General features: G+C 46.3%; 1 protein-coding gene and 1 long non-coding RNA gene across 4 annotated transcripts in view; one reads left to right on the top strand and one right to left on the bottom strand.

The window, feature by feature from the left end:
* Positions 1–5,319: 5,319 nt before the first annotated feature.
* The window catches only part of LOC109303921, a 20,944-nt gene continuing 11,653 nt past the window's right edge, over positions 5,320–14,610 (bottom strand). The window contains exon 3 of the long non-coding RNA XR_002099263.1: positions 5,320–5,330. This is a non-coding gene — a long non-coding RNA (uncharacterized LOC109303921). The remainder of the gene's footprint in view (positions 5,331–14,610) is intronic.
* The window catches only part of PPM1K (protein phosphatase, Mg2+/Mn2+ dependent 1K), a 23,522-nt gene continuing 16,234 nt past the window's right edge, over positions 7,323–14,610 (top strand). Inside the window, exons 1-4 of one of the 3 annotated variants that reach the window (XM_019526309.1) lie at positions 7,440–7,597; positions 7,690–7,811; positions 8,988–9,503; positions 11,261–11,361. In XM_019526309.1, the coding sequence (XP_019381854.1) occupies positions 9,067–9,503; positions 11,261–11,361 (538 nt within the window). In that variant the 5' untranslated portion in view covers positions 7,440–7,597; positions 7,690–7,811; positions 8,988–9,066. Of the gene's footprint in view, positions 7,375–7,439; positions 7,598–7,689; positions 7,812–8,987; positions 9,504–11,260; positions 11,362–14,610 lie in introns of those variants that run through there. The other 2 variants (XM_019526307.1, XM_019526308.1) reach the window with 2 other exon arrangements.

The following is a 14,610-nucleotide window of genomic DNA, read 5'->3' on the forward strand; positions in this document are numbered from 1 at the left end:
CAGTGCCGCTTCCCTGAGAACCAAGGGGTTCAAGAACATGGTGGCTGCCCCTGCCCCCAATCATTGGGCTTCAGTCGGGGGCACAGGGCTTGGAGGTGCCTCCTGGCTTCTCTTCCCAGTGGCAGTGGTGGGGTGGGCCCTCCTGGTGCTGGGGGCAGGCAGGCAGCCTGCCCCTGTAGGGACCTGCATGGGCACTAGGGGGAGTGCCTTCCACCTCTCTCAATGTCCAGGGGTGGTCAGGGCCAGATCCCTGCCCTACAAATGGGAATCTGCTGCCCAGTCCTAAGCTGCACATGGACCCTTCCTTCCTGCTTGTTGCAGGGCGTGCTGTTTGACTCCATCCTCAGCTCATCAGTAAGGCTGCCTGTGGCATTGGACCTGGTCCTGCTATTTGAGCCCTGCATGCCCCCCCACCCCCCGGCCGCCTTAGTGCTGGATGCACTGGTGTCTGGCTGCTTCCAGAGAGTAAAGGGATGGGGTGTGGTGAAGACAGGCTACTCAATTGGTTCAGGCACAGAGTAAATTCTGCAGGCACAGACCACTGGGTGCAACTGCTTTTTTGTTGAGTTGCACAATTAGGTACCTGGCAGACAGCAATTCCTCTGATGGAAAGAGCCGAAGATCAGGGAGGAGTGAAAATGGCTCTGCCTGTTTCTTCTGCGTAGACTTTTCTTCCCCTCTCCACCACAAATAGCCTCTTAGAGGGCGCTGATAAAAAAAATGAAGGAATTGACATCTCCCTAGTTTTCCTTTTTTTCAAGAGTTAGGTTTAAGAGGGGGTTAAAAGGGAAGGGAAATCTGCATTCCTCTCCTTGGCCTCCTTCCTGGTAGTTAAATGGGCTGCATTATTTAACAACAGCCTGTTTTACTCCTGAAATTCTCAGAACCTTAACTGTAATTTTTTTTCCTGCCCTCTTACATAAGCACCATTCTTGTTAGGGGTGTGGCATTGCCTCACTGCTGACTCATGCAGCACTGAAACCCCACATCCAGAGCAGCTCTGTTTTAGTTCAGAAATTCATTTCTAAGTAGTGTAGAAGGCTATGCATTTCCATTGCAGTATTTTAATATACAAGTATAAAAAAGATGCTTTATGTAGCATATAGGCTACAGGGTGCAACATCAGATTCAGGAACACGAGCAGCTGAGAAGACTGGGGTTTGGGGTTTAGTTACAGTGACATAAAAGCAGGCTTGAAATTCAGAGAATCACCTGCCTGGCACTGCAGCAAGCAAATTCTAAAAATACCAGCTTGTCCTGTTTACCTATTTATATGCCAAGCAACAAAAGCAGCTATTGGACTCTCATCTCAGCAGCAGCAACCTTCTGCCAATAACCATTTATGCTCTGCATTACTAGAACTTAAGGTTTTGTTTTCCCCTAGCAATACAGTTGAGGAGTACATACTTTCACAAACCTAAGTTCTCCTTTCTCTCTACTTTTCCTTTTTATTCTTTCTTACTATTTCAGTCTCCTCGGTTTTAATCTCTATGGCCTGTCTAACCTTTATTGCGGCCAGACAAGCTGACTTGGCTTGCTTGGTCTTCATTTTCTCTTCTGCCCCTTACTACTTTCTTTCTCCTTCTCCACCGTCTTGCTTCAGTGCTCCTTCCCCCTTTGGTCTCTGTTTTCTCTTGCCTTCCCCTTCCTACCTGGGGAAGATGATTTTGCACTGCTCTGTGGAAGGGGACAAAGAGGGCACAAAGATCTCCATGCAGGGGAGGAAGTTGGTAGAGTTTCTGTAAGGAAGGGTCTGCCATTCCCAAAAAGGATACTGCTATAAAACAGTGTCTGTCCTGTCCTCTTTTCTTCCCCTTTGCTTGTGCGGAAGCTCTTTTAGGGAAACTTCTCACTGGATCTCCCTACAAAGGTATGATGTGGTGTCACACCAGGGTAGTGTTGGGCTTTACTAGCCATCTCTGCTGGAGCCAACAAAGTCCTTTCTATAGTGTTTACTGGGGCTGTGCGAAATGGCACTGTTCTGTTTCAACTTCAGTTTCGAAGTTTGGACAGAATAGTGTTTTGTTTCGAATTTCATTTCGAGTTGAAACAACTGTTCCATTTCGCTTCATCGTAACAGTGAGGCTGTTTTGACGCTGTTTTGATGTTTTGCCCAACCATCGGGCTGGGGAAACAAACTCAGCCCAGCTGGCCTAACTTTCCATTCCCATCCCGATCGTAGGGCTGGGAAGGGGAACTGAGTGATTGGGCTCAGTTTCTTTCCCCAGCCTGATCGCAGTGCTTGGGAGGGGAACTGAGCCCCTGTGCTGTGATAGGCTTCCCGCAGCCCAGCGGCGAGAGACGGAGAGAGCCAGGGCTGCACTCCTGGCTGCTTCTGGGAAAACAGCCCTGATTCTCCCCCACCTCCCACCACCTTGCTGCTGGCTGCTTCGAAACTTTCGAAACGTTTAGACTAGCCTCGTTTTGTTTCAAGGCTGTTTCGAAGCCCTTTGTTTTGATTTGATTTCGCTGTTTCGAGTCGAAACAGTGTTGAATCGAAACAGCCAGTGAAATCTCACACAGTCTTAGTGTTTACTCTATGCCGTTGGGTTCCAGGGATGGGTACTCACTCACACCTCCATGCCTTTGGGCTTCTGTCCTCCAGTCACCATTTGGCAGAGACCGGTGGGGTGCTAAACAGCTTTATCTTTATTAGGAACAGGATTCAGCAACTCACATGCTCACAACTTGCAGGGAGAACTACAACTACCCACCATCACAAACCACACCCACAGGGCATCAGGGGAGAGACTGGGTCATCCCACTGCTGGCTCCTTAAAGGTACATTCCATATACCACAACTTCTACTGGAACAAAGGAGAAGACAAGAAATTAGAAGGGTTAGTACCACATTGTTTCGCTGTGGGTAGATGGATGTTGGGCTCCTGTGGGTGTGAACAGGTGAAGGCCCAGAGGAGGTCAGAATCACCTTGCCAGGGAACATGTTTTTCTACACCAGCTCTGGACTGATGCCTACCTCTCCTGACTGGCACAGAGGTAAGTAGTACTTTTCATTCAGATTCCAACGTGCTTTACATGACCTCATTTAAAAAACGGGGACATCAGCGAAGAAAGGGCTTGTCTACATCAGTGGTTCTCAACCTTTTTTGTACAAGGAGCCATCTGTAAAAACTGATGGCCAGTCTAGCCCTGCTGCCCCTCCTTCCCGCCCCCAGCCCCTCCAGTGTGTGGGGCAGGGAGTGGGTGTGTAGGGCATGGGGGACCCAAGCAGCCTCTCGCAGACTGGAACTTTTCCAGCCTGAGGGAAAATCTATGGTTTCCCACATTATTCTGCTTTAAAGAAGAAACCATTCCTAAAGTTTGTTCATGACTCTTTCATAGATTTTTGTGACCCACTTTTGACTCGCAAACCACAGGTTGAGAAATGCTGGTCTATATGACCTAATGCAGCATGGTGTATTTGCTTCCCCCTGAGCTGTCTGTCTATACATGAAGTAGCTGGGGTCCTGCAAACAGCACAGAGCTCTGCCATGTTTTTGGAACACCTGGGTTATCTCTGCGTTGTGCACTGTGCTGTGCAGTGTAGACATTCCCTGAGTGACTTGCCTGTGATCACCTAGCATATTAGGGCGGAGCTGGGACTAGTGCCTAGGTTTCTCTGTCCTGGTCCAACACTGCATGGTGGTGGCGGGGGGCACTGCCACCGGAAACCCCCCCTTCCCTTTCTCCTTCCCACTCTCCTCCCTCCCTCCCTCCCTGTTGCCTCCCCCTCCCTGATGGGGGCATCGCAGCGGCTCCTTTGCTCCCTCACCCCTTCTGTCTGTAATGCTCCAGGCCCTCACAGCTAATCAGCATGCATCCTCTGGGTGGCATATGCACAATTGCCCCGGAGAGTTACAGATAGATGGACAAACTAAGGCTTTTATCATCTTAGAATTTCTTCAGTAACCATCACAGTGTTGTGAGCCTCAGTTTACCCATAACACTGGTACATGGGAAAGAATGGGTTAAAGTGAAGCTGGAGTTGCTGGCCTGTCCTACTAAAGGCACATCCATTCCTCTATAGCAGGGGTAGGCAATGTTTTTTGGCCAGAATGCCAAAAAACCTACAATATCTACCTTGGAAGGTGCTGGAGTGCTGGCATGCCAGAAAAACAAAAAGGGGGGTGGGGGGACTACATGGCAGGATGCACTGCATATTACTATATTTAATAATCATAAATATTGCCTTTGTTGTTGTGTATTCCTTTTTTTGTTGAGCATGTTGCAATGAGAGAGAAAAAAGAGACAAGAGAAAGAGGAGAGAAAGAAAGAAAAAGGAGAGCAGAGCGAGAACTAGACACGCACACAGAGAACCATTGTGCACAAACACACAGAACGAGAATACACCCAGAACAGACACATGCACGCACACATCTGGAACCAGATGTGTGCGCACACAGACATGCAGAACCAGACAGAGGCAGACAAACACACAGAACCAGATGCATGGGTGCATGGAGCTGGGCTCCTGGGCCACTGCACAAAGTCTGACCCAACAATGCCTTGGTCCCCCCAGAGTTCATGTGCTTCCCTGGGGAGCCAGCCCTGGGCTGAAGTGTAGCTGGCTGAGGCCTTGGCCCAAAACCTGCCCATCAGCCCAACCACCCACCCCGCACAACTAAGCCCGCAAAAGGTGCAGTGCTCCTGGCAAGGGGCAGTGCCAGCCTCATCCCGGTGTGGGGCTGGGCCAGGGCTGGGCTCAGAACGGGTGGGAGTCAGGTGGGCTTAGCTGCAAGCCCTGCTGCAAGCAGCCTGGGCTCCATGGTTGGCCGCAGCTACTAGAGCCTGGACAGGCTGCAGCTGGGAGGCTGCAAACAGCTGCTCCGGGCTCCGGCATCAGCTCCATACCAGCAGATGCTTGTGTGCCTCAGAGTGGACAGTGGGGATAGGGCCTGAGGCAGCACAGTCCTCCTGCTGTCTGCTCTGAGGTGCATGTGCAGTCACTGCCAGCATGGAGCTGATAGCAGGGCTGTGGAACCCAGCGCAGCTATTTGAAACCTGCCTGCTGCAGCTGCCCAGAGCTGAGGCTGGCTACAAACAGCTGCACTGGGCTCCAGAACTTAATCATCAGCTCTGTGCCGGCAGCAGGCAAGAGGGTTGTGCTGCCTCAGGCCCCTTCCCCACCATCCACTCTGAGGTGTGCATGTACCCGCCAGTATGGAGCTAATGCCGGAGCCCGGAGCAGATGTTTGCAGCCTCCTGGCTGCACCTGGCCTAAGCTCGAGACCCCAGGCTGTTAATGGCGTGTCGAGCAAAATGGCCTTGTGTGCTGTGCTTGGCACACTTGCTGGGGGGTTGCTGACCTCTGATCTATAGAGACTGAATAGCTTTGTTGACCCATCAACAAAGGCGGGGATTGTAGGTAAGGAGGTGTACAGGGAAGGGAGAAAAATCAGCATGATGGTAGGTGAGCACCTGGAAAAGTGTTGGGAGATGGAAAAAGGAAGAAATTAGCTCCTGGCTAATTTGAAGACCAGCTGGGCAATGTCATGGGGCATAGGGCTTAGAGGCGCCTCCTGGCTTCTATTTCCAGCAGCTTAGGACTGGAAAGAAAACGGCAGAGCAATTTCTGAGGTGGGCTGGACTGGGAACTGAGGAATTCCTTACCCCTTTGAAGGAAGCAGAGAACTTCTGACTCGGTGAGCATTACTCCAGTAAATGCATTTATTAAAGCGGAGCTGTTGGCTTTGCTACTTGGAACTTTGGGTTGCACTGGGTCTCCCCAGGAGGTAAGGTCCAGCCGAACTGGATACTCATTCCTTGAATCAGGGGAGTGGAAAAAAACAGGGAAGCTGAGAGACTGAAAGGCCAGGGTCTCAAAGCGGCAAGAAGCCAGAGCTCTCCCCACTCCAGCTCCCCTTTTTGGTCTAGATAGAAGCCAACACCTGGGCTGGATTCAGTGAGGGACTCCCAAAAACCAGACAAGGCTGTGATGGACCCAAGCAAACACTCCCCAGAGGAGTCGGGAGACTTCATGAGAGGCCTCTGGCTCTGTTAGTTTTACCTGTGGACTTCCACATGGAGGGGCTCTGTGTGTTTGCCCTATCCTAGACTGTTGCCCACCCACATGTTCTCTCTACCAGTTCAGGGAGCCTTCCACAGGATGAGGAAGGGAAAGGAGAATGAGGGCTGCAGTGGCAGCTACATCGTGGCCTTTCTGCATGGGGAGGAGGAGGAGCTGATTCACAGCTAGTAGTCCAACAGGGAAGGAACATTTTACAGGTGAGGTTCTGATCCTGGAAATCCTTAACTCTGGATTTGTGAAGTGTTCCAGAGACAAGAAATTCCCCTAGTTTTAAGTTAAGCATGTACATATGTGTTTGCAAAAGCAGAACCTTGCTATTGTTATGTTTGGTTTAGTTCTAAAAACCCAGATTAGTCTAAAATAGCTGCAGATTCTTTGTAGGTGTGAAAGAAACAGGGCACCTATATTGAAATTAGCCAGTGATCGATTGATTTGTAAACATCAAAAGTCAGCTGTTAAAGCCTTTTAAAATTGTGCCTGCTTAATAGTCAGGCAGAAGTGGGGTGGAGGTATGTATACATATCCATGTATACACACACACACAATTTTAGACCAAGTTTGTTCCCCACTTCTAAAAAAAAACAAACATTTCCTTGTCATATGCACTTCAGTCTTGATCACTTTTTTTTCAAAAAAGTGATCAAGACTAAAGTGCATATGACAAGGAAATAAAACTTTTGGCAAACAGGAAGGGCAAAGTCACTTAGCTTGCTTGTCCAGTTTTATGTACTTTCAGAATTGCAAGTGTGAAGTTAAATACACAGGCCTTTGGGGGCCATAGACATGGGCACACACTGTCCTTTGTTCTTCAGCTAGTGGTCTGGAAAGTCTCACTCTTCCAAGAGTGAAGTTGTCATGTGAAAGGACCTTGGTACAAATTGAGCTCTAACTGAATTTTCAGTTGTGCTGTTGTTTATGTGGCTGCATGTGGTAAGTGCTTTCCTCCAATTCAGTGTGTGCACTTCTCAAAAGGAGGGGATACCATGTCTAGCAATCTGGGTTTGGGCTTTAAATCGGTGGTTTTAAATTTTTTCAGATTCAAGGCGTCCCTCAGAAAATACCAACTCCTAATTTTCACTCATTCTGAGTGCCCTCGCCCCCCTGCATCGTCCTGCCCACGCAGCTCCGGGCGGTCAGTGCGGGAGCCCCGGTCCCGGTCCCCGCACACACTCTTCCGGTCCGGGCTCGGCCGGGCTCTGCGGCTGGGGGCAGGGGCGCTCCTGGCCCCGCCCCGGAAGAGGCTGCGCCGCGCGCAGTTGCTGGCTCGGCTGAGCTGGCGGCTGTGGCGCCGGGACGGGTTGGTGGAGCCAGGCAGAGGTCGGCGCCGGGCGCCCCGGCGGCAGCAGGTCAGTGCCAGTGTCTGCGCCTCGGGGGTCGGGGCCTTCTCCTAGCCTGCGCGGCCCGAGCGGAAGGGGGGGCTGCCCTGAGCTAAAATAATACTGAAGGGATGGGGCGAGAGAGAGAAGAATCCACCCCAGCAGTACGGTGCATCCTGCCTCGGAAGTATCTGTGTTGTTTAAAATCCGAAGCTGTCAGTGACAATGACCATCTTCATCAGCTTTACCGTATGTCCCTGTTAATCTGTGCTGCAGCTTCATTCATTTGCTACAAATTAACCATCAGCACGTTTGAATGTCATGGTTCTTGTTATTTATACAAAGAAGAAGAATAAGCTGATGTTTTGCCCCACTAAGACTTGTGCTGAAGGGTAGCTAGGAAGGTTGCTTCCCTTGCCATTTGCAGCTGAAAGCAAGTCGACCTTGGGAGAGTGCTTTGCACAATGGTTTGTACCAAATGACTGACTGCTTGTAACATTTCTATGGATCATAGGTTTTTGCAAGCACCAAGCTTTTGCCTAGTAGCCTTTAAAATAAGTTTGCACTTCTCCCTGAACTGAATTTTTCAAACCACAGATAAAAAATCCCAAACCAACGGAATGTACAAAGCTGTAATAGGAGACATTACCAGAACACTGTAGCAATCAGCCAGAATGACACTGTCTCCTATGTAAATCCATTGCTTTTGTTCCTGGCTTATACCAGCACATTTTGCATTATTATCAGTTGAATCTACCTTGTGTCGTTTTTATGTATTATTATATCTTTTGTATTTAAAATGGAACACAAATTAAGTTTTTATTTGTAAGTAATGCATGTTAGCAATCCAGTTTTCACTCATTTTATTTCACTTGAGACTTCATTAGAGAGACTTTATTGATTCTGAGATAACAGGAGTGTCCTAAAAATGGGAAGTGTCAAGGACACTGACCAATCTAGGAACACACATGGATCAGCTCTGCTCATATTATTCAGAGTCCAATTTCAGCATCAAGATGTAGAATCAAATTAGGAAAAGTTCGTGGAAATGCTTGTAGGAGGGATTTTTAAAGAATTAATGGATTTCCAAACTGATACTCCTAAAAAGAATGATGACTTAGTTCTTTAGGGCCTGATAAAAATAGATGAAATTTTGTCAGAACTGGGCATCACACCCCTTATGTATCAGAAACTAGATAAAATGGAGAATTCCTGGAATTCCTTCTCCTTAAGATGGTGTCATTCTAGTCTAATATATTTTACTTCCTTGGAGAGATTGCTAGTTTTTTCTAAACTGCCTGAAGAAGTACGTTTATAATATGGCCACCTTACTTTGTTTATTACAGAAGTTTTACTGAACAATAATGTTGTTAGTACTAAAATTCATTTTATTACAGCCACTAGACAGTCTGGTTACTACCAAGGAGAAATGCATCATGCTGTTCTTTTTTTAGTCTATCCGCTGGATTAGATATTTGAATCCCAAGTTGAGGCTGGTCTAACGTAAGATTATTTCTTAGTGAATCATGCAGATGGTTCTTTATGGTTGCCTCTATGCACGATGGCTGACCTCAGAGCAGGGAAATGTTTCCTGGATGATGTCACTTAAATTCCCTTTTCTATATTTCTTGTTCCACGCCCAGTTTTCTTATTGTTTTTGAAGACATTCCAGCTGCCCAGTGTCAGTCTTTCATTCACAACAAAGCTCTACGGAACTGAGTTATGTCAACAGCTGCTTTGATTACTTTGGTGAGAAATGGAGGTTGTCAAATGAGGAGAGTGCTGCTAACGCCCTGCCTTTTGCAAGACAGCAAGTGTGTGACTGCTGTGCGCCTCAGCTCTACGACTCAACGCAGGGCTTCCCGCTTCGACCCTGATGGCAGTGGGCGGCCCGCCACGTGGGACTCCTTTGGTATCTGGGACAACCGGATTGATGAGCCCATCCTTCTCCCACCAAGCATAAAATATGGGAAGCCCATTCCCAAGGTCAGCCTGGCCAATGTGGGCTGTGCCACCCAGATTGGCAAGCGGAAGGTGAACGAGGACCGCTTCAATTATGCTGAGCTGACTGACAGCGTCCTGTATTTTGCAGTGTATGATGGGCATGGCGGGGCAGCTGCAGCTGATTTCTGTGATAAGTACATGAAGAAGTATATTGAGTACGTGTGTAGGGTTCTGAGGTTTGGCTTTACTGTTGGTTGTATTATTTGCATCTAGTCTATAGAGCTGGAAAGGACCTCCTTAATTACAAAGTCTAGATAGGGTTATCATGGGTAACCCTATCCTGTAGGATTATAGGAATGTAGGCTAGGAGGGCTCCCATAGTGTTAGGGACTGTACAGATACATAGTAAAGCACAATTCCTGCCATAGAAAGCTTCCAGGCAAAAATAGATAAAAGAAAGGAACACTTGCAAGAGGTAAGGAAGATAAATAATGATCATCCCTGCTTCTACAGACTAGGACCTAAGCCCGTGCTTGGCAATGAGAACTGCAAGTTGTCACACAAGGGTAGTTTTGATTATTGACATGAGAATCCTGCTGGATCTTCTCTTGTAAAGAGCCTTGCTAGTTGCACGTCTTGCTTTTGAGAGCTGGGAGGGATGCTGTGGTACCAGAGTAGTTGCAGAAGTTAGACACGGCCAGAAAAAGCAGTTCCTTTACCCTTGAAAAAGGAAGGTCCTTTAGGCACTCTTAGTACAGGAAACTCTCACTTTGCAGGTTTGGCATTCATAGTTTCAGATATTCGCAAATGCTAAACACGCATTTTAAATATGCTTTATACACTTACAGGAGCTCCTCAGGAGCTCTGTGCTTGCCGCTGCTGCACTCCCACTGCTGCCACCGGAACCGTGCTCCACCCCGCTGCTGGGGGCGCTGTGTTCATGAACGCAGTACCTTATTCATGGATTTCACCATTTGCAGGGGATAGGAGAACGTATCCCCTGCAAATGGCGAAGGTCGCCTGTACTATTGGGGTAGATGTCATCCTTTTCTCTCCCCTCCTCTTGTTTGCCTGGGGGAGCCTCTCTCTCTCTGTGCAGAGATCCAGCATGAGGCTAAAGAAGGTTTCACGCCACTTCCCTGTAGAAGAGGGAATCTCACAGAGCAGACCCTATCCAAAACCATTGAATTAACAGGGGCATTTGAGGTGCTCGCCACCATCCAGGATTGGGGCTCCAAAGAGCACATTAAGTTGCATACAGGATCTGTAAAGACCAGGCCGGTGGTTAGGCCACTGGAGCCCAAACCACAGGCTGAGTCAGGGTTCAGGAGTTGAAGACTGAATTACCAAAGTCGTGTAGAGTTCTCAAAGGCCAGAGTCCAGGGACAGAGCCAAGCGGGGTGAGAAGCTAAGAAACTAGAGAGCACAGGTTCCAGGGGGCTTGCCACCCTCATGTACAACTGTTGTCTGGCCTGCAGTCTGCTTCTAGAGGCAGATTTAAATGGAGAGGCTGATCCCCACCAACAGCTACTCAGGAGGTCCTAACAGTGGCCAGCTGGATCATGAACTGTGGTAGTGCTGCCAGTTGGAGCCCTGGGCAGATGTAGCCAACTAGGCAATAAGTCCAAGTGGAGTTACTTGTTTTGGCCCCTGACAGAGTGCTCAGAATCAAGGGCACTTGATACTGTACGTGGTCCAGAAGAGGCTCATCATGTACTCCAGGTGGCTTAATTTAAGGCTGTCCACTTTCTGAGTAGTGCAGAGTGTTCTGACAGGTAAGAATTGCCATGGCTGGGTGTTAACCTCCATTCAGGTTGAAGGGCAATAGTTTATTAATGGTTTTATACCAATCTGTCACAATAATATAATGCAAGTCAGTGTCTTTGGTGAGAAGACAAGTCTGTGGAAGATAGTGATTTAGACAATGCTGTGCTTGAGGAAAGAGTTGAAATTCCCTTTATTTTGTTTCCAGAGAATTTCTTCCTCAGGAGGAGAACTTGGAGATTGTGTTGACCAAAGCTTTTCTAGAAATAGACAAAGCATTTGCAAGACATGCTCACTTATCTGTGGATGGTAGGTAAAGCAACTGTTTTTCTTTGCCAGCGTGTGGAAATGGCATTCTGTGCAACTGCTAAATTGTTTTTGTTTTAAGACTTTTTGAAATGTGCTTGATGCTAGGAAGCAATTTTATGTAATGGAAGTTTTTGCTTGGAGTATTTCATGCAAACAAGACAAGCAACTTCAATCATGCTTGAACACATTACTAGGAAATGGTATGGAAAAAAACTAAAGCTTGGGAATGGATACAAAGCTGAATTTTTGCAAAATTTTCACTGATGTTACCGTAGAGGGCTATTTAATACAACCAATAGAACATTTACCAAATTTAATATACCTCCAGAGAGTTGAAATTCAACAAGGATAAAAACTATCTTAATACTAGGTGAGAAAAAATGCTAGTACTTACTGTGGCTTCTAGAAAAAAAATAACATCTAAACTTCCCTTCTTGGCACTGCTGTGGCAGTTGAATAAAAAAAAATGATGCTTAGATTAGTAAGATAAGGAATTAAATGTAGCTTTGTCTGCCAGTGAGAGAGAGACAGTCAAAGTGAAAACACAAGGTCTGTCCCAGACTTTTAGTTGTGGTAAAATTGGCCGTAAGCCTGTTTTGCACTTCCCCCATCCTGGGCTGGCTGTGTCAGGTTATTCCAGTATATGCTTATGCTGATTGCTGATGGCCTGCAAGGTTGTTTTTAAGTAGCTGGGTCTTGCAGTAACACAGGGAAACTGGTCATAAACCGTGGATGTGGTAGGAGCCATAGGGCTGGCCCTCTCCCACTGTAGTGCTCTGTAAGAGTGTGTTGCTAATCAGACTGCCAGACCAGGTTGCACTCCTGGTGTGCAATACCTCCGGCACAACTGTGGACTGGGCCAGGGGTTTGAAAAACTTTGCAAATGAAGTTAAACAGAGCATTTAGTGGGAGATATTATGTTTCTAAACACGCAGTAAAAATAGACAATCTGATTTGAATGGAAAGGGTTTCCTATGTTAAGTAAAAATGCCAAAGCATGCATTTTGCTTTAGACTCCAAATATTTCCCTCTAGAGTGTTAATAACCCACAGTGGCACTGAGGTTTTTTTTTTAACCTGACTTAAAACAAACTAAGCTATATAGAATTGGATCTGACATTTTAGCAACTTCTCTTTTGTTTTAACAAATTCATGTTGAGGACTGAGATGAAGACCCCAGTCTCCCATTTGAATCTTCCATTCATTGTTTTACCGTTTATTGTGCTGTACTGAAACACAGCAGCATTTGGAAGTCTATCTTACATTCATCTAATTAGTCCTATATGGCTTGAATGGGTCACCCTGAAAGCTCCAGTTCAGGAAAGTATTTCAGTCCTATTACACACCTTCTTAAGTGCTTTTCTGAATTGTTGCTGAAAAGCAGGTTTCATTTACAACCACATACAGCTTTATGGTATTTGCAAGACTCTTTTTAAATAGGACAGTCAGGTCCTTTTTAAGTGGAATTTCTTTGTGTTTCAGAGCATCTCTGTGAAGAGAGGCACATCATAACAGGGAAAATATTGTTGCTTAAAACACTGTGTTGGTGCATTGAAAGTGGCTGTTGATTTACAGCCACAAAGGATTCTAACATGTAACTGAAATCTATTTTATTGGGAGATGCATGGTTAAGTCACTCTTCCCCTTTTTGAATAGTTCCCTAAAACTGGTTAGAAACCTGAGAGGTGCCAGTTAAATTTTCAGAACAGCTAAACAAGTTACTGGGTGTTGGATAAAGTGTTCTCACTAGTCCAGCTTAAGAAGATATGAAAATTAAACTGACAATTCAGTTTTCGTGAGTAACACCATACTTAGTGCCCTGTAAAAAAATATTATGAGGAAAGAGCATCAAGAGATACCTCATTCTGTAAGGTACAGAGTGCTTCTCTAGAGAGTCAGAGTGTCCTCTTTCGTAGGAATTAGTAGGTGCTGAAAGTATTTGGCACACTTTTGTATATTGACTAGTCTCTGAAATCATGCCATAAAGGCATGAAATGGGACGTACAGACAGACATAAACGAATAGTGGTTTGTCAACATAATTAATTTAGCATGTACAGTGTTGAAATTTGAAATTTTTGAGACTTGTTTCTATTAAGGAGTTGAATAAAATTGAACTGCTTTTTTGCATGTATCCTTATCAGAAGCCTAATTCTGTACTGTTACAATTTGCTAGCAGAGCTGTTTGTAATTTTTGGCTATTCTAGATGTGATGGAGTCAAAAGTGAAAGTTTTATTGAAACCAGTGGTCCTGGAACACTGAATGTTTCTGATAACCTGAGGAGACCCAGGGGATGTCTTCCTAATTAAATTCTGCCTCATCCTGGGAATTGGAAAGCAATACTCCAATTAATTGGTCAATGACCATCTCTGCTGATTCTCTGAGGTCTTGGTTTATACATAACTACGGTGGATATTAAAGATGACTTGGGTCTTAATGCTAATACCTGCAAACAAGGCAGTGGGATTCCCCATGTTCTTAAGTTTCTGCATAAATGTAAGCAGAAACAAGACCTCACTGAGTGAATCTTTAGCTAAATCTGTAGATAATTTGGGGAAGACAGTTTGGGAATGTTGCTATGTAAGTGGCCATTAACAGAGCTTAAAATGTGGGTTTTCTTGTAGGAACTGTGGCCCTTATTTGAAAGCTAAACGCTTTTTTGTTTGTTTTTACAAACCCTCCCTCAAAATAAAATTACCCTTTACATAGCTCAAATATTTTAAAAACACATGAACTGGTGGTTACTTCAAGCTCTAAATATAAAATTTCATAGATGTAGGGTTGGAAAGGACCTTATAGATCTTCTAGTCCTACCCCCTGCTGTGGGCAGGAGAGAAAACTGGGCTCAAATGACCCCAGCCAGGTAAATATTGAGCCTCCTCTTAAAGACCCCCAGGGTAGGAGCCATCACCACTTCCCTTGGGAGTTGGTTCCAGATCCTAGCCACCCTGACTGTGAAGTAGTTAGCCTTCTAATGTCTAGTTTAAATCTGCTCTCTAGCAACTTATGGCCATTATTCCTTGTTAGTCCAGGAGGTGCTCAGGGGAACAAGGTCTCTCCCAAACCTCACTAGTCCTTCTCTAGTAAGTTTATAGATGGCCAGCAGGTCCCCCCTCAGCCTTCTCTTGCAAAGGCTAAACAGGTTCAGGTCCTGTAGCCTCTCCTCATAGGGTCTGCCCTGCTGTCCCTGGATCATGCAAGTGGCCCTCCTTTGGACCCTCTCAATGCTGTCCACATCCCTCCTGAAGTG

The sequence above is a fragment of the Gavialis gangeticus genome, unplaced genomic scaffold, assembly GCF_001723915.1.
Source record: "Gavialis gangeticus isolate Ggan-Ray unplaced genomic scaffold, GavGan_comp1, whole genome shotgun sequence".
Lineage (NCBI taxonomy): Eukaryota > Metazoa > Chordata > Crocodylia > Gavialidae > Gavialis > Gavialis gangeticus.